Genomic DNA, 23,631 nt, shown 5'->3' on the forward strand with positions numbered 1-23,631 from the left:
AGCCAGAGATAGATACGTTCTTGATTAATAAGGGGATCAGGGGTTATGGGGAAAAGGCAGGGAAATGGGGATGAGAAGAATATCAGCCATGATTGAATGGCGGAGCAGACTCGATGAATCGAGTGGCCTAATTCTGCTCCTATGTCTGATGGTCTTATGATTTAGCAGTGAAGTGAATGGCCCTAAAGGCAACAGATATCAAAGGTATTACGTTCAAATACCAGGGATGTGCGCACAAGTATTAAGGCTTAATTAAGGTTTTAACCATTTAGTTATTAGATTCAGTAGCCAAAATCCTTAAGCACATTTCCGTTTTTAAATGCTGTATTTTGTTAATTTTTAGGTTCTTTCATAAAACCACCATCAGCCCCATCTGCCAACCCACAGTCATGTTACTGCTTAAACAATGGAACCTGTGAAAATGAAACCTGTGTGTGTCCAGATGAATGGAAAGGAGATCACTGTGAGATTGGTCTGTACATTTGATCTTTTTCTATGTGACAAGTTGACTATGGTGGTAAATTGTCGACAATTACTCAGAGTTTAGTGAAAATTGTATTGAACTAACCATTGGAATATTTAGTGACATACAATAACCAAAATATAATTTGAAGACATGACAATTTTTAACAATATAAAACCATGACTCATTTTGCTTCTTCATGACCTTACGAAAACTTCATTTGATTTCCTTGCAGCCAATTTCTGTGCAAGAAGTGTGTACAATTCCTCTCGGGGACTGTTTACATTCAGTGAAATTTTAGTGGGACAGTATGGCTATTCTAAAGAAGAATGTGAGCCATACACTGTAAATGGTATGTTGATCTCTTGTTTATGGTATTAACAGGTAGTTTTGGCCAGTATCTTAGATCAGTAGCAATAGCTCCTTTAGATAAAGATTTCTTTATTATTTTAAAGGCAACCCACATAATTTTAACTTTATTACATCAGAATATTTGGTTCCCATCTATCAATTGGGGAGGTGTTGGCGTATTACTATTGTCATTAGACAAGAATCCAGAATCCCAGGGTATTGCTCTGAGGACCCGGGTTTGAATCCCACCATGGCAGATGGTGAAATTTGAATTCAGTAAAAATCTGGAATTAAGAATCTACCATGAAACCATTGTTGATTGTCATAAAAACCCATCTGGTCCACTAATGTCCTTTAGGGAAGGAAACCTGCTGTCCTTACCCGGTCTGGCCTACGTGTGACTCCAGATTCACAGCAATGTAGTTGACTCTCAACTATCCTCTGAAATGGAGGGCAATTAGGGATGGGCAATAAATGCTGGACCCAGCCAGAGGTACCCCAATAAGAATGCTGTAAAAATTCACACAATAACATTGACAAATGACAGCAGAGCCATCATCGATTTTTCTTCTTCCTGTTGTCAAGAAGAAAGACCTTACTTTTATATAGAGCCTGTGACATCCTCAAGACATCTCAAGCACTGTCAACAAATTCATTTCAGATGTGGATATCACTGCCATGTTTAGGCAGAAACAGCATTTCATTCTGCAATGGATGCATGTTGGACAGGACACCAGGAGAACACCCCTGCTCATCATTGCTTAATGCCCTGAGATCTTTTAAGTTCAATTGAACAGACAGAAGAAGTCCTTTGTGAAAGAGCCTGCCTCTAGCAATGTAAAATAAATATACTTGTCAAATGCATTCATGCACCTGTTTTTCTTACGAACACCTCTTTCCACAAGTAGTTGACCCCACGTGACCTGCAGTTACTGTGACACCCGTGTATATTATCTCCCAAACCAAATAGAATTTAAATCTCAAAACATTTGTCAGAACTTTAGTGAAAATTACGTTATAGTAGTGCTTAGGGTTGCAATGTAAGAACAGTCATGCAGACACAATCTAGTATATCAAAAGTACTTCAGACGTTCTAAAACAAGACAAAGAAGCATTATTTTTCATATCGTCATACTTAATCATGTTTTCCCCCGACTGACTGCATCTGCAAGATGCTGTTGAATTGTGAACTTGTTCAAATTCCACTTGTCTCTCAACAGCAAATATTTCAAAAGCATCACGCCTGTGCACTGAGAAGAATGGGATTCCCAGCCTACAAAATGAGACATTAACAGACTGCAATGAAAACCTAAGGAACCTCAGAGAGAAGGTACTATCTTATGTCTTGAGTCTCCAGTTATTAGCCAGAGCCAAAGCAAAGGAGGAACAGTATCATAAAAGAAGAGAAAAAGGACTTGAGTTAAAAGAGAAGATGGATTACAGCCTTCAAGAAGGCAGCTCAAGGGGAGTTAAGGATGGGCAATAAATGTTGGCCTAGGCTGCGACACCCACATTCTTTGAACAAAATAAATAAACAAAACAGTGATAGTTAATTACCACACTTGGGGTGTGTCAAATATTGACATTCTCCTTCCTTAACTAGAGGACAGCTTAATTTATTCTTAAGTACACAGAGCTGCTGATTTCATCATCAAGATACTTTAATTATCAATCTTATTGTTCCCAGAAAATGTATAAAAACATCTCTGGAATGAATAAGAATGCTTTAAAAATTCACACAATAACATTGACAAATGACAGCAGAACCATCATCAATTTTTCTTCTTCCTGTTGTCAAGAAGCACGTTGGTACAGTGGTTAGCACTGCTGCCTCACAAGGGCCGGGGACCCAGGTTCAGTTCCCGGTATGGGTCACTGTCTGTGTGGAATCTGCAGTTCTCCCTGTGTCTGCGTGAGTTTTCTCCGGGTGCTCCAGTTTCATCCCACAGTCCGAAAGACGTGCTGGTTAGGTGAATTGGCCATGCTAAATTCTCCCTCAGTGTACCTGAACAGGCACCAGAGTGTGGAGACGAGGGGATTTTCACTGCAGTGTACTTGAGATGAATAATAAATAAACTTAAGAAGAAGACCTTACTTTTATTTAGAGCCTGTGACATCCTCAAGACACCTCAAGCGCTGTCAACAAATTCATTTCAGATGTAGATTATCACTGCTAGGTGTAGGCAGAAACAGCTTTTCATTCTGCAATGGGTACATGTTGGACAAGACACCAGGAAACACCCCTGCTCATGATTGCTTAATGCCCTCAGATCTTTTATGTACAATTGAACAGACAGAAGAAGTCCTTTGTGAAAGAGCCTGCCTCTAGCAATGTAGCTTTTCCTCACAACACTGCAGTGCAGTGCTTTTTTTCTCAGCTGAAATTATCTGCTCAAATTCCTGAAGTTAAGTTTGAACCCACAATTTAGAGGTGATAACATTATCTCTGAGCCAAACTGGCATCAGGTTCACTAACGTCCTTTAGGAAAGTAAATCTGTTGTCCTTAACCGGTGTGGCCTAACTGTGACTCCAGAGCCACAGCAATGTGGTTGACTCTCAATTGCTCTCCAAGGACAATAAGGGATACACAATAAATGCTGGCCAGCCAGTGATGCCTATGTCCCACGAATGAATTTTTTAAAAAAATCAAATGATTAGAACCTACCTTCAAAAAAAGACCCAATTAGACACCAATAAAATTAGTTTCATAGGGTGGCACGGTGGCACAGTGGTTAGCACTGCTGCCTCACAGCACCAGGGTTCAATTCTTGGGTTTCCTCCCACAGTCCAAAGATGTGCGAGTTAGGTGGATTGACCATACTAAATTGACCCTTGGTGTCAGGGGAATTAGCATGGGTAACTAGGTGGTGTTACAGGGATAGGACCTGGGTGGGATTGTTGTCGGTGCAGGCTTAATGGGCCAAATGGCCTCCTTCTGCACTGTAGGGATTCTCTAATTCTATAAAGACATATGAATCTATGGAATACTCAAAATCAGTTTGTATTTTTATTTTTCTGTATTTAACAGTTGGCTGTTTGAGCTCAAAGATAATAAATATTTGTATTAAAATTAGTTCTGTTCCATCAGGTGGATAAGTCACCTGGACCGGATGGAATACACCCCAGGGTTCTAAAAGAGATAGCTGAGGAAATTGTAGAGCAAAGGTGGTGATCTTTCAGCAATCACTGGAGGCAGGGAGGGTCCCAGAGGACTAGAAAGTAGCTAATGTAACACCACTGTTTAAGAAGGGAGGGAGGCAGCAGACGGGAAATTATTGGCCGGTTAGCCTGACTTCAGTCATTGGCAAGATTTTAGAGTCCATTATTAAAGATGAGATCGTGGAGTACTTGGAAGTACATGATAAAATAGGACTGAATCAGCACGGCTTCGTCAAGGGGAGTTCATGTCTGACAAATCTGTTAGAGTTCTTTGAGGAGGTAACAAGGAAGTTAGATAAAGGAGAACCAGTGGACGTGATTTATTTCGATTTCCAAAAGGCCGTGGACAAGGTGCCACATAGGAGACTGTTAAATAAGTTAAGCGCCCATGGTGTTAATGGTACGATCCTGGCATGGATAAAGGATTGGCTGACTGGCAGAAGGCAGAGAGTGGGGATAAAGGGGTCTTTTTCAGGGTGGCAGCTGGTGAATAGTGGTGTGCCTCGGGGGTCAGTGTTGGGACCACAACTTTTCACAATATACATTAACAATTTGAAGGAAGGAACTGAAGGCACTGTTGCTACGTTTGCAGATGATACAAAGATATGTAGAGGACAGGTGGTATTGAGGAAGCAGGAGGGCTGCAGAAGAACTTGGACAAGTTAGGAGAGTGGGCAAAGAAGTGGCAGATGGAATACAATGTGGAAAAGTGTGAGGTTATGCACTTTGGAAAGAGGAATGGGGCCATAGATTATTTTCTAAATAGGGAAATGCTTAGGAAATCAGAAACAATAAGGGACTTGGGAGTCCTTGTTTAAGATTCTCTTAAGGTTAACATGCAGGTTCATTCGGCAGTTAGGAAGGCAAATGCAATGTTAGCATTCATGTCGAGAGGGCTAGAATACAAGTGCAGGGATGTACTTCTGAGGCTGTATAAGGCTCTGATCAGGCCCCGTTTGGAGTATTGTGAGCAGTTTTGGGCCCCGTATCTAAGGAAGGATGTACTGGCCTTGGAAAAGGCCCAGAGGAGGTTCACAAGTATGATCCCTGGAATGAAGAGCTTGTCGTATGAGGAACGGTTGAGGATTGTGGGTCTGTACTCATTGGAGTTTAGAAGGATGAGGAGAGGATCTTATTGAAACTTACAGGAGACTGCGGGGCCTGAATAGAGTGGACGTGGAGAGGATGTTTCCACTAGTAGGTAAAACTAGAACTAGAGCACACAACCTCAGGCTAAAGGGACGATCCTTTAAAACAGAGATGAGGAGGAATTTCTTCAGCCAGAGAGTAGTGAATCTCTGAAACTCTTTGCCGCAGAAGGCCAGGTCATTGAGTGTCTTTAAGCCAGAGATAGATATGTTCTTGATTAATAAGGGGATCAGGGATTATGGGGAAAAGGCAGGGAAATGGGGATGAGAAAAATATCAGCCATGATTGAATGGCGGAGCAGACACGCCAAGTGACCTAATTCTGCTCCTAGGTCTTATGGTCTTATGGTCTTATCAACAGATAATGAAACACACTGGTATTACAGAAGAAGAATTGGTGAAAATTGCAACTGCTGCTCAGATCCTGACTTCAGAACCACATGAACTAACTTCAGAGAACATCGGCTTTGCTGCTGAAATAGTGCAACACGTTTTGAGTCAGTCAGATGTATTAGACTCATTTGCGGTAAGAAGCAATTACTGTCCTATTCACATTGAAATGGAAAGCAAGGCAACAACATAAGCTTTTATCACCATACAAATAACATGGCTACAAGACCGGTTTCCTCGCACAGACTGAAGACGTGCAGGCTACATGGATTTTGCCATACTAAATTGCCCCTTAGTGTCCCGAGATATATATAGGTTAGGGGGATTATTGGGTTATAATACGTGTTTTTACGGGCATAGGGTTATGGGGATAGGGCCTGAATAAGAGTCGTTGTAGACTTGATGGGTCAAATAGCGCCCTTCTGCTCTGTAGGAATTCTATGAAGACCAAGCAAGAGACTGGAAATTCCAAGACAAGTAACTCACTTCCTGACTCCTGTTCAAAGACTGTTCACCACGAGGCACAAGTCAGAAGTATATTTTTAAAAATTCATTTTACAGGATTTGGGCTGCCTAGGTCAGCATTTATTGCCCATCTCTCGTTGCCTTTTACAAGGTGATGGTGGGCTGCCTACCTGAGCTGCTGCAATCCCTGAGCTCAGGTACATCCACAGTGCTGTTAGGGAGGGAATTCCAGAATTTTGATCCAGCGACAATGAGGAAACAGTGATATATTTCCAAGTCATTGTGGGGTCGGCTGACATTGAGTGGGTCGGCTTCGCATCAACTTTGCTGCCATGTGGAAAGTGAATGAATCTGGAACCTGCAGCCACCTCTGCTTCATTTTACTGCATGAACAGAGCATAAATTTTAAATCATCTCTACCACCTCTACTAACCCTGGAACAGACATGGGAACATAGAAAAGGAGTCTGCCAGTTAGTCCTTCCAGTCCATTCCAACCATTCGAGATCATGGCAGATCTGAAAACAAACTCCATATACCAGCCTTTGATTCAAATTCCTCAATACTTCGGGTTAACGAAAATTTATCAGTCAGATTTAATATTAACAATTGATCGAGCATCCTTCAAAGGGGCTTGAGAATAATGCGAAAAGATGGAATTGAGGTCAATAAAATCAGCCATGATCATACATAATGGTGGATCATGCTTGAATGGGAAGAATGGCCTCTTCCTTCTCCTGTTACATTTGTGGTTGTTGGCCTCCTTCTGTACTGTAGGGATTCTATGATCATTCTGGAAACTCCACACTATATTCCCTCCAAGGTCAATGTATCATTTCTGAGGTGCGGTGCCTTAAACTAAATCAAACATTTGGTATTCCATCCCAGTAAATTATTCAGAATATGAGAGCCAATTTTACTAAACGTTGGACTGGTAGGGGTTAGAATACTGGCAACAGTAGGGGTGGAGGATAGGGGGCTTGTCAGGAGGTGATTGGAACAGTCAAATCATTAGGTAACAAAGACATGGATGAAGGTTTCGCTGACAGATGAGATCAGAAAACTGGATGTGGGTCATATTGTGGAAGTGGATGGTCTTAGAGTCAGGCAGGATATAGAGTCCGAAGCCCAACCTGAGTCAGACTGGTCAACAAGATTGTGCTCAGTTTGGTTCAACCCAAAGCAGTGACCTTCTCCTTGTACTGCTACAGTCCTTGTGATGATATTGCTCCCTCAATAGTGTTAGGTAAGTAATTTCACAATATTCACACAGCTATGACACAGGAATGACAACTGTCTAAGCAAGGATAACGCATGACTTGGAGGCAATGATGTTCCTAAAACATTAGGTCCCTGTCTGTGCGGAGTCTACACGTTCTCCCATTGTCTGTGTGGATTTCCTCTGGTTTCCTCCCACAGTCTGAAAGACCATGCTGGTTAGGTGCATTGGTCATGCTAAATTCTCCCTCAGTGTACCTGAACAGGCGCCGGAGTGTGGCGACTAGGGGATTTTCACGGTAACTTCATTGCAGTATTAATGTAATTAGTGTGTACTTGCCACACTAATAAATAAACTTTTAAAAAGTTCTCATATGATTCCAGGGGAGAATGGTAGTGTCAAAGCAATGTTGCTGCAGTCCACTCTGCAAATTGTACATACTGCTGCCAGAGGGTGTCAATGTTGAGTGCAGTAGCAGGAATCAAGCAGGCTGCTCTGTTCTGTATTATGTTGAACTTCTTGGTAATCGATTTGCTTTGAAATGGTTATTAGAACCTACACAACTGTACAGTGTGTTTCATTATTTGCAGGCTGCTTCCTTGGCAATTACTACGATCAGTCAACTTCTCAATGTTAATGAAACAGCATTTGATTCCACAAATAAAGAGATCTTTGACATTACACAGAGGTGAGATAATGTTTATATTCTAAAGTAATATGACTCAAGCATAAATTCAATGCACCTTTGTTAGTTCTTATAGCACAATCTGGCATTCCCATTGGCACCTTGAGAAACTATGGTTCGATGATTATCCAGTTGAAGTCTTATTGTTCAGTAATAATACATTTTAATGAAATGATCAGCATGTATATTAAGGAATTGTTTCACAATGAATTTTTCAGAAAGTAGATGCTTCTAAAGTAGAGGAAAAATTAGTAACTGATACATTTTTGGGATTTTTAAACTTAATTTATAAATCGGAGTATCGAGTATAAAAGTTGGAGCATTATGGTAAGGTTATATAAGGCATTGGTGAAGCCGAATTTAGAGTATTGTGTACAGTTTTGGTCACCTAGTTACAGGAAGGATGTAAATCAGGTTGAAAGAGTGCAGAGAAGGTTCACAAGGATGTTGCCGGGACTTGAGAAGCTGAGTTACAGAGAGAGATTAAATAGGTTGCGACTTTATTCCCTGGAGCGTAGAAGAATTAGGGGAGATTTGATAGAGGTGTATAAGATTTTGATTGGTATAGATAGAGTGAATGCAAGCAGGCTTTTTCCACTGAGGCTAGGGGAGAAAAAAACCAGAGGGCATGGGTTAAGGGTGAAAGGAGAAAAGTTTAAAGGGAATATTAGGGGGGGCTTCTTCACGTAGAGAGTGGTGGGAGTCTGGAATGAACTGCGGGATAAAGTGGTAAATGCGGGGTCACTTTTAATATTTAAGAAAAACTTGGATGGGTTCATGGATGAGAGAGGTGTGGCGGGATATGGTCCAAGTGCAGGTCAGTGGGACTAGGCAAAAAATGGTTCGGCACAGACAAGAAGGGCCAAAAGGCCTGTTTCTGAGCTGTAATTTTCTATGGTTCTATAATTTAGATTATCTTGGCTCTCACGTCTTAGATCACAAATGTATGTCAATGGGGGGGAATTCTCCGGCCATTCAGGCCAGTGGGATTCTCTGGTCCCGCTAGCAGCACACCCATTCCTGCAGGTCTCATGGCATCGGGGAATAACATCAATGGGAAATCCCATTGACAGTGGTGGGACCAGAGAATCCCACTGCCAGCAAAGCATGCCATCTCCCACTGCCGGGAAACACACAGCTCGGGCGCCGGATAATTCCCCCCCAATGTCTCTCGTAATTTTCTTAGCATTTGCACCATCGACATGGAATCTGGATGCAAACTAATTACATGACTGAGAAGTTTGCATTTTTTTGGGTGAGCGAGTTATGCGAATAGCTACAGAGGCCTTGGTCTTCTTAGAGCAGCAATCATCATCAGATTGCCGCTGCAGTTGAACTTTCCCATGTCCCAAGAAGCTCATCGTTTCTTGCCAGGTCTTCTAAGCCCAGCTTTTCCAGAAATGTGGAGTACAGTACCCCTCAGAGAAATCCATTGCAAAACTGTAGTGCTGAGGCAAAGACAGGACATGCCCCATTTCATTACACCATAGCGGCCGTAAGTTAAATTTAAATGTCCAATGTGAATCTTCATTAATGGCTGAAAGTTTGTGAATGGATGGGTGGATGAATGAGTGATTGGGTAGCGTGGTGGAATGGGTGGATGAGGTAACTAGGTAAGGTGGGTGAGGTAAGTGGGTCAGGGGCAGGTGGGTGGAGTAAGGGGGTGAGGTGGCAGGTGGGTGTGGTAAGTGGGTGAGATGGCAGGTGGGAAGAGTGAAAGGTGGGTAAGATGGCAGGTGGGTGAAGTGGTTCATGGGTCTGGATGGGTAATCAGATCAAGGTCTTGTCGAGCCAGGGTGGTAAGTTGGGATAGTCAGGTCTGGTTAAATGGTACAGGTTGGAATAGCCGGGGAAGTGAAGAGGGTGTTTGTGGTGAGTGTGAGTGATTGGATGGTAAGATCAGATAAAAATACATCTGTTTGCTCCTGCTCCCACATCCAGATCATGTGTTGGCTGACCAATTAGCGGCCAGCTGTCAGGAATGCCAATGAGCATTATGAAGGGGGGCTCTGGGCATCTCTGGATAGGACATCAAACAGGAACAGGGTTAGGCTCTGAACCAGCAACCTGCCAACAATTTACAAGTCCCTTTCTCCCTCACTCCCTCCTTAATTCTTATGTTAGCCTATAAAAACTGAATAAATAAAGTCTGCTAACAGCCAAATGATGCCACCTTCAGCTGCAGACTCTGCTGCTGCATCCAGCCATGGCCCCATTTAAAGGCCTTTTCATCCTCCCCGTGCCACCTCATACCTGGCATAACTCACTGCCAATGTTTTTCCCCACACAATGAGTACAAAATAAAATGGGCAATTAAAAATTGCGATCAATTGTTTTTTAACAAACCCAATAACTTGTTAATTGGCTTTTCAAAAGGTCAGATGTTCTTCCAATTTTGGCACCCGCCCATCATGTGTGTTATTGGAGACTGACGGGATGACGTCAGATTGCCTACCCAACATCAACACAACATATTTTACTCGATTCTTTCATGGGATGTTGGCATCTCTGACAACGATGATGTCGAGATGCCGGCGTTAGACTGGGGTAAGCACAGTAAGAAGTCTCACAACACCAGGTTAAAGTCCAACAGGTTTATTTGGCAGCACTAGCTTTCGGAGCCTCAAGTTCCTTCTTCAGGTGAGTGAAGACTTGTGTTCACAAACAGAGCATATAAAGACACAAACTCAATTTACAAGATAATGGTTGGAATGCGAGTCTTTACAGGTAATCAAGTCTTAAAGGTACAGATAATGTGAGTGGAGAGAGGGTTAAGCACAGGTTAAAGAGATGTGTATTGTCTCCAGCCAGGACAGTTAGTGAGATTTTGCAAGCCCAGGCAAGTCGTGGGGGTTACAGTTAGTGTGACATGAACCCAAGATCCCAGTTGAGGCCATCCTCAGGTGTGCGGAACTTTACAACATGTTTATAACTCCATTCTAAATTCTACTGAAGGAAATCTTTATTTGTTTCTAATGTTGTTGGAGTGATTTGAGACAATCTCCCCACAGATGTTCGCATATACACATTTCCAGCATTGGCTACCGGATAGTAATCCAGAAAGGAAATGCTCGCTTGGTTTTAGCTTCCCCAGCCTGGGGACATTGAGGTCACTTGTAGCATTCTCATTGCTGCTTTGGCACGGATCAGCAAACTCTACACAGAGCTGGAATTGAATACACAGGCTCCTTGATCTTTACACTCAGTGTCACAGAATAACCAAACAACTCATTTCAGTCTAAATTATAGAATCCCTTCAGAGCAGAAGGAGGCCATTCGGCCCATCAAGCCTGCATCAACCACAATCCCACCCAGGTCCTATCCCCATAACCCCATGCATTTACCCCAGCTAGTCCCCTTGACCCTAAGGGGCAATTTAGCATGGCCAGTCCACCTAACCCGCACATCTTTCACCTGGCTTTTGGAACCCCTCTGTTCAGTCCACATTCCTGAGCCCGAGTCTCCAGTGGATGGCCATTGTAATTCTTCACCTCGTTCTCAGACTCACATCCGTTGGCCTGCTACACTGTTCCAGTGAAACCCAACATAATCTTTCGATTAGGCACTTTACAACATTCTACTCTCCGCACACATGAGGACGGCCTCAACCGGGATCTTGGGTTCATGTCACTCTACCTGTAACCCCCACAACTTGCCTGGGCTTGCAAAATCTCACTAACTGTCCTGGTTGGAGACAATATACATCTCTTTAACCTGTGCTTAACCCTCTCTCCACTTGCATTGTCTGTACCTTTAAGACTTGATTATCTGTAAAGACTCGCATTCCAACCATTATCTTTAAATTGAGTTTGTGTCTTTATATGCTCTGTTTGTGAACACAAGTCCTCACTCACCTGAAGAAGGAGCTTGAGGCTCCGAAAGCTAGTGCTGCCAAATAAACCTGTTGGACTTTAACCTGGTGTTGTGAAACTTCTTACTATCTCTGACAACGCCAGCGTTTGTTGTCCATCCCTAATTGCCCTTGAACTCTGTAGCTTGCTAGGCCATTGTGGAGGTCAGTTACAAGTCAGCCACATTCATGCGGGTCTGAAGTCATGTGTAGGCCAGACCAGGTAAGAATGGCAGATTCCCTTCTCTAAAGGACATTCCCTTCTCTAAAAATTGTTAGTTTTTCCCAACAATCAATGATTGTTTCATTGGTCACCATTACTGAGATTAGCTTTTGTATTCCAGATTTATTAATTGAACAAGGTATTAGCCTGGGTCTGCGGATTACAAGTCGACAGTTACCGCTATGCCGCTGCCATCTCCCCATATTTTAAGTAAGCGCGGGGTGGGGGGATGTGGCCTGCCTGATATGTAGCCATAAAATGCAGCCCTATGTTTATTTGTATATGTGTGTTTATATGTGCGTGCATGGAGGGCACTGACTCTGCATTTTGTTCCAGTGTGACAGAAATTTTGGGTGACGTCCTCACAGATTTAGAAATTAATTTCAGCCAAGTGGTCCAGCCCAACCTTGCAGCTTCATCCATTGTATTAGAGAATGGCATGACTCATGGAATTATGCTTTCTGTATTAAAAGGTACAAATTTCTTTGATCTTACTTTCACCTGTCTACATATACACCTGTAAGGTCAGTAGTTTAGGATGCATTCTGTTGTCTGCATCTAAAAATAATTTGCTGTAAATGGGAGTTGTACCATACTCCTTTTCCCCAGCCTCTACAAACTCTAACTCATCTGGAAGACACCCACCTATATCTATTCTGTACCAAGTTCCACTCGTTCCTTACCACAATTCTGTGCGCCCTTGAAGATCTGCCTTTTGATCCGTCCCACCACAGTAACTGACAATCTGTCAGCCGCAAATTTTGAAAGTTCCCTCAATAGATTCACATAGACATTTGTTGGGTTTCTCAACCGGATTGTGCTGAATTCATAGATCATAGAATCCTACAGGGCAGAAGGAGGCCATTCGGGACCACAATCCCACCTAGGTCCTATCCCCACAACCCCATGCATTTACCCTAGTTAGTCCCCCTGACACCAAGGGACAATTTAACATGGCCAATCCGCCTAACCTGCACATCTTTGGACAGTGGGAGGAAAATGGAGCACCCAGAGAAAACTTATGCAGACATGGGGAGAATGTGCAAACTCCACACAAACAGTGACCCAAGCCGGGAATTGAACCTGGGTCTCTGGCACTGTAAGGCACCAGTGCTAATCACTGTGCCACCATGCCACCCCAACTTGGCCTGTATCAGACCAATTTCACTTTAATGTGATGACATAATTAAGGAAAACAACTTCTCTAAATTAAAAAGGTAATGTCAACATACGAACACACTGAAGTTCTGCTCCACCAGGGTTACTCCTGTTGATGTCACAAAATTAAAGTGGAAAATGAACCAATGTCATCTGATAGTTTCCTTGTACCCTCCTCCAATCAAGATGCGAGCATTTTAAATCGCTGGTATGTCTGAAATGATAAATTTTGTCTATTACAGGGTGTGATGACACCTTAGTCTCAAAGCGAATTGAACTCAACAGCAACGCTGCAAAGTTTTTACTAAATACAAATGCAGAAGTTCAGATGTTTGTCAATGTTTCCACAAGTAAGTAGGATGGTTTCTTCAAATAAGCCATTTTAACAAACCATTTTATAAAATCCAGACCATTTTTGAATGCCATAGCTTGGAGGTTTCCAAGCTCCAATTAACGTAAGACTCAGAATAATGGTCATCTGATTTGAATTGATTTATTATTGTCACATGTAATGGGATATAGCGAAAAGTATTGTATCTTGGGAACTGTTACAGACAAAACATACCATTCATAGAGTACACAAGGGAGAAGGAAAGGATAGGGTGCAGAATATAATGTTGCAGTTACTGCTAGGGTGTAGAGAAAGATCAGCTTAATGTGTGATTGATGTGAAAGTGACATCAGATCTTATGCAGATAGCACTCAAGATGGAAAATTGGGAATTATCCTGTATCAAAACGACAAGTTTTTTCCATCCAAAGTCCACCATAGTATAAACAACCAGAGTCGTCGGGTCATTTCTGGAAATATTGCGGAAGGAGTTCTGAATGGTGTTGAACTACTTTTTAACCCAAAGGTAAGTGTATCGTTTTGTTTTGAAGCAATATGCTGACATTCTAACCCTACTTGCTGCATTACAGAGAGGCACAGCCATCAATGCAGTTAACTATAGGAAGCATGGCCTCCTTACAATAATTTAAAGTGTGTTTATAATCTGATAATGAAGTACATTTAGATGCATTAATAACTGCAAATGATTAATCCAAGAGTTGCTTTAAATCAGGATCAGGCATGATAGCATCGAGATTTAAAACTCAACAGAGTGTTTCCATGATACTTAGTGAGAGGAGCTAACTTAGAATGCAAAGCGTAAGGGAACCAAGTGAAATCATTGAGGCAAAAGATAGATTAAGCACCAATGTTGTTTTAAGTTCATAATTATTGATATTCTTAACAAATATGATAGAAAAACAAAACTCTGCAACGTGGGCAACATGATTTAGGTTGTAAGAATCATGTAAAATTGGATATACAAAAGACCTCAAGATGACAGGATCTGAAAATAAATAAATCAAAATCTAAATTCACGCTCAGTATTTAATTTAATTTTAACAGGAAAACTTTTAGTTTACACCATTATATTCAAACTGAATATGATTCCTTCAGAAAGGAATTAGCCAGATATGAATCCAAGCGTGCCCAAACTTCTGCATTCAAGTTTGAGTTGGTCCACCATCACAAACTTAGCTGCATCGAAGATTGCCAAGAATAAAATGCAACAGATTAATTGACTCTGACTTGACATTGAACACTACAAAGGCGCGCTCTGCCCAGTGAATGAGGCAAAAGTCCTTTTCAGTGAATTGTGTTACACCCAGAGAATCATATCCATCTGCCAATTACATCCAAACTCTTCCATCTCTATGCCTGGATATACTCTGTCTCAGAAATCGGACAGACACAACAGAGATGGGGCACAGTGATGTACAGGCAGGTAGATGGATGGGCCTATGAGCACTCATCATTGACTCTAAACTCTGTGAAGTTTCAAGATTGCGAATCAAACATGATCCAGCTAATCACCACTTACCATGATCCCTCAGCTGATGAATCAGTACTCCTTAATGTTAGCCATCACTATCATGGAGGAAGCATTGAAGTTACAAGGGCATACAGAATGTCTTTATCGATGTCCAACATCAAGTATATACTCCCACTGAAAATTACAACCGTAAGATCCGGCTTATGGAGGCAATGAGGCAATTAACATAAGAGAATGAGTTATTTAACCTTGGCTTCACTAATTTACCTGCCATACATGACAGCATTGGCTAGAATGTTCACCACACAAACTTTGTGGGAGTACAGTCTTGGTTTCACAGGAAGGACATCCTCCATTGTCTCATGCGGCAATACTGCCATATTAATTTGATAGATTGAGAACTGCTGCAGGAGCTCAAAACTAAACATCCAGAAGCTACATGGGCTACTAGCAGCTGCAAAATGGTATTCTATCACATCTAATAGTTCACACTCAACAATCTTGTAGTCTGGAATAGCCTAACCCTCACTCCTCAACCAACATCAAGTCTGGTGATTAACTCTGGTCGATGAGGAGCGTAGAAGAACATATCAAGAGCAGCATCAAGAGTACTTGCAAATTAGATACAGCCATTTTGAAGTTAAAACACCGGAGCTACATGCATGGAGAAAGCAATAGCAACATATTACAGATAGAGAGTTAAGTGATCCCACAACCAATGGATCAAGTCAAAGCTCTCTGTGTTACCACATACGGTTTGAATGATGATGGACAATTAAGCAATGGAAAGAGGGAGCTTCAGGAATATCCTCAACAAAAGCAGCAATCAGCATTTCAGTGTAAAAGGTAAGGCTGCATCTTTTTCAACCATCTTGAGCCGTGGATAGCAAAAATGATCCTTTTGAGCCTCCTCCTGAGATCCCTACCATCACTCCTCCCAGCTCTCAACCAATTTTATTCGCGCCACATGATAAAGAAACTGTTTAGACACAATGAATGCAGCAAAGACTGCTAACATTCCATCGGTAGTGTACTCCAGAATTAGCTATATCCTCACACAAGCTACACATAGCCACAACACAGACGTCTCCCAAAAAATATAGAACATTCCCCAGGTATATTTGATTACACAAAGCAGGTGTTAGGAAGCAGAGATAGTTTTAAGTAATCTATGTTTGCATTGCTGGATATTAAAAATAAGGTATAGATTTAAGTGAATTCAATTTAGGGTTTTTATGTAAGGAAGGGTTAGAACCCTAGTTGAATTCATGTTAAACAAAGGTTTGCATGTATGGGGGTTTTGGTTTAATTTCAATATTGTGTCTGAATTGTGATTTGAGAGTTTATGGCATGAAGAGCAAACAGCGCTTAGAGAAGGACTGAGCTGGTGCTTAGCAACCAGGGACCACCTTTCAGTTAGAAAAACCTTTTGAGTTTAATTTTAACTGGACCCTAGGCATTTGGAGCTCAGCAGCTAGAGAGAAAACAGCTTTCACAACTCTGCCAGAAGCAGAAGCAGGGCAATGGAATAGTGGGCAAGAAAGCAAGTCCAAGAACAGATAGTTTTAGAAACCAAGGAATGAAAAGAGAGGTCCCAGGAAGACTGAAGTCAAAGGGACACAATGAACTGGAATTTTAAGAAGGTACTGTTCATCGAAGTTAAAGACAGAGCTGAAAAGTGCAGACGTAGTGAAGATGGCTAGCGAGAAACCAAATATCTGATGTAACTCTAAGATTGGTGATAAGTTTCTACAACCTGTAAAGCAGTATTGTTCTACTGGCATAGCTGGATGCCTGAGAGATTGTATGGAAGCTTGAATGCATGTGGCAATTCAAGGCAGTGGAATACTGAAGGGACAGTTGGAAATCCTGGAAGAGGTTCCTTGCTGAAACCTTGCTGAGGGAAAAATTTGGAGAGAAGATTCTAAAGTGTGCCTTTTTGAGAGTGAGATTGAGGGAAACTTTCATGTGGAAGCCAGAGTCCAGTGAGGCTAGTGGCTCACAGTATAATAACGGAGAGATTTGAGGAGAGGTTTGATTGGGGTGACATCTTGGTTTCAGAGTGGAGTGTGTCTGACCACAGTTAGCCTATTGGCTTACAGGGACTGTGTATTTAGTGAGAACATTATAGCAGAAGATATATTTTGTAACCTGTGTTATCTGTAAAATCAGCATAGCATTAGTGAAGATAAGTGGAGTGAAGGAATATTGTATTGTAATCAAACTTTACATATTTAATCATCGAATCATAGAAACCCTACAGTGCAAAAGGAGGCTATTTGGCCCATTGAGCCTGCACTGACAACAATCCCACCCAGGCCCGGGCTCCTTAACCCCATGTAACCCCTAACCCTAACCCTAATCCCCCTGACACTAATGGGGCAATTTTGCATGGTCAATCAAACTAATCCACACATCTTTGGAGTGTGGGAGGAAACCGGAGCACCTGCAGGAAACCCACGCAGACATGGGGAGAACGTGTAAACTCCACACAGACAGTGACCCGAGGCCGGAATTGAACCCGGGTCCCTGGCACTGTGAGGCAGCAGTGTTAACCACTGTGCCACCGTGCCGCCCTAATTTTTCTTCTGTTGTTAAAAGCTAATTGGCAGTCCTTTGACTCTGTTCATCCACATTTTCTAAAAAAAAGTAAACAGTACTGTCTTTGAACCAGGGTTCCATTCTGGGACATACTCGTCCAGGAGTAACTGGAATCATAAAACAGGACAAATCCAAACCAACCAATTACTTCTCTAGCAACCAATCATCACACAGTGATAGAAGTCATCATCAGCTGTGCTGTCAAACAGTAACTAGTCACCTATAATCTGCTCATTGATGCTTAGTTTGGGTTCTATCAGAATCATTTGACTCTTCATTAGAGTCTTGTTGCAACATAGACACAAAATTTAAAAATTTGAGGCAAGAGTGGCTTTCCTTGATGTCAAGGCAATCGAGCCAGTGTGGTATCAAGGAGCCCCCTTAGCAAAATTAAAGTCAATGAATATCAAAGAGAAACCTTGTGTGGCTGCATCTGTACCTTGCACAAAGGAAAATGCTTGTGGCCAATCTTCTGAGTCCCAGGACGCTGTTGCAGGAGGTCCCCCGGGCAATATTATTGGCCTAGTGCTCTTTCACTTTATCAATCAGATTTCCTTGATCATAAGGTCAGGAATGAAGCTGTCTGTTGAGAATTATGTAGCCTTCAGCTTTATTCATAATTCCTCAGTGAATGAAGTAATCCATTTCTTCATGCAGCAATACCTGTATAACCACACTTGGGTCAATGAGTGGAAAGTAAAAGCTTTGCTACTCCCAGAAGCTTTATTACTCCCAGAAGCTCCTTAATAGAACTCAATCTCTGGTAGTTCAGGCCTGAACTCTCACGTAACCATCCCTTGGTCAGCTAGTGAGGCATTCCTCCAACGAACATATGCCAGATACCACTGAAGGTCAAAGGTTCAAGAACTCTCGGCAAAATTGATTCGGCACTTTCCCTGTTATGACAAAACCTATGTAAATGGCAGGAAAAGACTCTGCCTTCCCTCGCTCTTCCCCTAGAGGCCTAAATCTTCATCTGTCTCAGGTCCTGGCTGCAGTTCCAGCTGCTCTGGTAAACTTCTGCTGAAGTTTGAATGGGAATATGATGTAATAGCTGCAGACACCTTCTCCATTGCTGCTTTCACACTTTTGTTCTTTTAAAATCTTTTCACTACCTCACTGAAATGATCTTCATGCATCCGCCACTACTTTTTATCTAACTCCAGCTTAGATATTCCAGCCATTAAGACTCCACCTTTTCGCTACCTTCTCCAGTTCCACTAAATAGTTCACTTGTTTTTCAGTTTTAAGGAATGTTCCACAGCTAAAATATTAATGTGTTTTTTACAGATGCTGATGGACTGGCCATGCAAGCAGAGTATTTTCTGTTTTGTTTTTAAAATCGATGCAGTGTTTCAATAATATTTTTCAGGCCTAGGGCATGTGGTTTCATTTTACTGCTTAAATATGAGAACATGGTGAAGAATAATCCTGGTCGCAATACACATCTCAACATTGACCACAGAATATGCTGAATTATGGGTAGAATATATTGGGAGTGCCATCACCGCAAGGTTTGCAGCAATTCATGAAGGCGTACTGCCACATTCTCAAGACCACTAGAGATGGACAATGAATGCAACTTTTTCAATGTCATCTGAAGAAATAAAGATTAAAGTTCAGACATTTTGTCAGTTGATATTTTCATAAGCTTACATTATTATAAAAATTAATGAAAAGTGGTTACTTTTCTCTTAATCATCCAATCTAACGGCCGCAACATTTCATCATCTAGTCCTTATGGACAAGCTAAAGACCGATTCATATATCATTTTTAACTTTTACTTTTGGATTCACTTCACATTTCTAATCTGTGTGTGATTCTCTTAATAAATTGTTACAACAGGTCCCAATTTGTTATGATTTTGGCCAGATAATCCCAAATTGTTAAGCTCCCGGGTACAGAGGGATGAACTAACTCCCCTTTTTTATTCACAAAAAGATTAATTTAAAAAGGATTCTTTCTCTCATGGATACCTTTACCCATTCCAAATGTACTTGTGTTTTAAAAGGATCCAATTTAACCAGGCTTCCTTGAGTTAAAGAAAGAGTGAGTTTACTGGTTACTAAAACGCGGGAAGAAAGTAATAAAAATACAGTACACACAGATTAGAAATGTGAAGTGAGTCCAAAAATAAAAGTTAAAAATGATATATGAATCGGTCTTTAGCTTGTCCGTAAGGAGTAGATGGTGAAATATTGCGGCTGTTAAGTTGGGTAATTCTGATATCATAGAATCCCTACAGTATAGAAGGAGGCCATTCAGTCCGTTAAGTCTGCACTGACAACAATCTCACCCAGACCCTATCCCCGTAACCCCCCATATTTGCCCCACTAATCCCTCTAACCTATGCATTCCGGGACACTAAGGGGCAATTTAGCATGGCCAATCAACTTAACCCGCACATCTTTGGACTGTGGGAGGAAACTGGAGCACCCGGAGGAAACCCACGCAGACACTGGGAGAACGTGCAAACTCCACACAGACAGTGACCCAAGGCAGGAATCGAACAAAGGTCCCTGGAAGTGTGAGGCAGCAGTGCTAACCACTGTGCCACTGGGTGGCACAGTGGTTCGCACTGCTGCCTTCATAGCCAGGGACTCAGGTTCAATTCCAGCCCCGGTGACTGTGTGGAGTTTGCACGTTCTCTTCGTGGCTGCGTCGGTTTCCTCCGGGTGCTCCGGTTTCATCTCACATTCCAAAAGATGTGCGGGTTAAGTTGATTGGCCATGGTAAATTGCCCCATAGTGTCAGGGGGACTAGCAGGGTAAATACATGGGATTAGGGGGATAGGGCCTGGGTGGATTGTGGTCGGTGCAGACTCAATCAGCCAAATGGCCTCCTTCTGCACTGTAGGGATTCTATGATTCTATGGTAGCACTGATTTTAGCAGTTGGTTTGTAGATTCGTGCTTCTGCAGGTTAGCTGAAAGGAGTTGTCCTGTTTTCTTTTCAGCTGTGGCTTTATTGACTTGTGACTAGTTTCCAGCAGTCAGAGAGAGATTTATTTCGCCCGCAAGCACAGGGATGACTGGTGGATATTCTTCAGCTGTGACCTTCAGAGCACACACTAGCATAGTAGAACTAGAACACCAGACTGGTACACACAGACCAGGATTGCAGTTGGTTTTTAACCCCATTTCTTGTGTATTCCCAGAACACACATTTTTCTACCCAGAAACTGCTTTCTTTCAACTCGCATCGTACCCATAGTCAAGGATATAACTCACAGGTGATGGTTTCTGCTGTGATGGAAATCAGCCTCCATTATCTCTGCAACCACTGGAGATTACAGTTCAATTTTTGCATTGCATCCCTTCCTTTGAAGTGTCTGTGTCTGAAGGGTGCAACATTCTGTGTTCTCTGGTCATGTGTGATCAACAATGGAATTTTCCAGCGAGTGGTTTGTAATCTCAGTCAGTTTTTCCTTGTATGTTCATTTTTTAAAAACATGTATTATATGTGTAGGCAGCACTGTGGCACTGTGGTTAGTACTGCTGCCTCACAGCACCAGGGACCCAGGTTCGATTCCCGGCTCGGGTCACTGTCTGTGTGGAGTTTGCACGTTCTCCCTGTGTCTGCATGGGTTTCCTCCGGGTGCTCTGGTTTCCTCCCACAGTCCAAAAATGTGCGGGTTAGGTGGATTGGCCATGCTAAACTGCCCCTTAGAGTCGGGGGAACTAGTTGGGGAAAATGCATGGGGTTATGGGGTTCGGGCTTAGGTGGGATTGTGGTCAGTGCAGACTCGATGGGCTGAATGGCCTCCTTCTGCACTGTAGGATTCTATGTCTTACTTAAAATTTCAATATGTCCGTAAGTAATTTGGGACTATTATCTATTGTCATGACAAAATCTTATGTTTTTATTCAGTACAATTCTACAGAGTATTTCATTCATGATCATGCCTGTGTGTTTTGGGACTATGATGTGGATGATTGGAATACAGCAGGCTGCTCAAAGAGCACAGATGAATTTGGGTATTTACGATGTCACTGTAATCACACCACTAACTTTGCAGTGCTGATGGTAAGACAACAATTATATTGTAATCAAGTTTAATATTACATTAATGCAGACTTTTCAGCAGACTTTCCCACTCCAGGATTTATTTTTTGTGTTAACTGATTCTGTGATAGACAGGTGATTAGTGTCTCAGGATATCAGGAATGTGAGGGATAGGCTGGAAAGTGGAGCTGAGATGGAAGATCAGCTAAGATTGGATTGAATGGTGGAGCAGGCTCAGTGGGCCATGTGGTCCAATTGGCACCTATTTCTTATGTTTATATGTTGTTATATGAACCTGCCTTATGCTCAAGTTCAAATAGTCAGTTTGTCATGGGGGTTGCTCTACAATATCAAGATTTCCTCACAGAGTTTGAGAGGTTCTTCCACCGCGAAGTTCACCATTTTAAATAGTTAAACTTTGAATTGCTGTGAGGTCAATGTGAATGTCAGAGTCTTGGGGTTTCACTCTGGCAGAGTTTATACAATAACAGACCAGTGCCCCTCCTGTGAATTGTGTGGAAGTACATCTCAACACCTATTATCTCACTGGCAAATTGGTTTGCAGGCAATATGGATTTGGTTGACTTGTGACATTCTCAAATTCATAACCCAGAAATGTAAGGTTAAGGTTAGGATGTTTTCCTCCTCCTGCTTTTTGTCAGAGGTGCAAGGTAGATCTATATCAGTTGCTCCCATGGCCAGTGAAGGCTGGGAAGTGTGGCCAGAGGGAGTAATGTGTAGATCAAGTATAATGGCTTCTAATAAGCTGACATTGAAGCATTGAAAGCACACTCTGAGAAGTTACAAATAATCACACTTTAGACTCAAAATGCTGGAGTTTCATCGAGGATATTTCATGTGCTCCAGTGGCGCGATCTGTTAGTGAGTGGTATTTATAAAGCAGTGCAATCAGCAGGCTATGCCAAGGTTGTGAGTTCGAGCCTCACCTGGAGCAGATATGTGGGCGGCACAGTGACACAGTGATTAGCACTGCTGCCTCATAGCACCAGGGATCTGGGTTCAATCCTGGCCTTGGGTGACTGTGGAGTTTGCAGGTTCTCCCCGTGTCTGCGTGTGTTTCCTCCGAGTGCTCCGGTTTCCTCCCACAGTTCGAAAGATGTGTTGGTTAGGTAGATTGGCCATATAAAATTGCCCCTTTGTGTCCCAAGATGTGTAGGTTGGGGGATTAGCAGGGTAAATACATGGAGTTACGGGGATAGGGCCTGGGCAAGATGCTCTGTTGGAGGTTCGGTGCAGACTCGATGGGCCAAATGTCCTCCTCCTGCCCTGTAGGGTTTATATGTTAATATCTTTCCCTCCTGCATTTGGTGCACCAATGGACTGACACATTGTTACTCAGCACATGTCTACAACACAGCAGTAAACCATTATATATTCACATAAGAACTTACAAATCTTTTGAACTATGAACCTAGCTCTTTGTGGATAGTATAACAATATAACAAGAATCCTCTCATCTGGCCATGGCTACAGGTCTTCAGTTTCATTGATAAAACGTTTCCTAACCTGCCAATTTCACTGAAGAAACATTTCCCATTGTGCAGGTCTCTGGTTGACCCCAGCGAATTATGGACAGCTTAGGCAACAGGCCCAATGGCTGTTAAAGTCAGAATCATTGGTTAAAACAATGTTTAATAACCTATTTGGACATTTACATTACCAAACAATAGCTGCAAGCTTATTGCCTATGTTGTAGGTAAATAATACCTCTGAGACTAGTCGTGAGTCAAAGTACAGTGGTTTATTTTCACAAGCTTGTGGGAGAAGTCCGATTCCTAACACGGTCTCCAGACTTCTCCCCGAATACAGGTTAAGAGCAAATATTTATACATATGATACATTCATATGATACATACATATGATACATACATATGATATATACATAATGGCCTCTTTCTGCACTGTAGGTTTTCTATGATTCTGTGATATATTTTCGCCCCTGGTCACGTCCGCATTTTCTCACGATTATTGCTGCCTCGGCAGTTCCGTCCTTCGCGTAGTCTGTCTAATTGTGGCCATCTCAAGGCTGCGACTATCTGTTCTGTCACCTCTATGTGGCGGACACCTGTGG

At 42.2% G+C, this 23,631-nt stretch overlaps 1 protein-coding gene across 2 annotated transcripts in view; it reads left to right on the forward strand.

Annotated features, from left to right (window-relative positions):
* The window catches only part of LOC144506579 (adhesion G-protein coupled receptor G7-like), a 55,006-nt gene that overhangs the window by 18,421 nt on the left and 12,954 nt on the right, over positions 1–23,631 (forward strand). For both annotated transcript variants that reach the window (XM_078232892.1, XM_078232891.1), the window contains exons 2-10: positions 344–472; positions 699–815; positions 2,035–2,144; positions 5,484–5,648; positions 7,786–7,883; positions 12,290–12,426; positions 13,354–13,461; positions 13,807–13,967; positions 21,405–21,560. In XM_078232892.1, the coding sequence (XP_078089018.1) occupies positions 344–472; positions 699–815; positions 2,035–2,144; positions 5,484–5,648; positions 7,786–7,883; positions 12,290–12,426; positions 13,354–13,461; positions 13,807–13,967; positions 21,405–21,560 (1,181 nt within the window). The remainder of the gene's footprint in view (positions 1–343; positions 473–698; positions 816–2,034; positions 2,145–5,483; positions 5,649–7,785; positions 7,884–12,289; positions 12,427–13,353; positions 13,462–13,806; positions 13,968–21,404; positions 21,561–23,631) is intronic.

This window comes from Mustelus asterias, chromosome 17 (assembly GCF_964213995.1).
Source record: "Mustelus asterias chromosome 17, sMusAst1.hap1.1, whole genome shotgun sequence".
NCBI classification, from domain to species: Eukaryota; Metazoa; Chordata; class Chondrichthyes; order Carcharhiniformes; family Triakidae; genus Mustelus; species Mustelus asterias.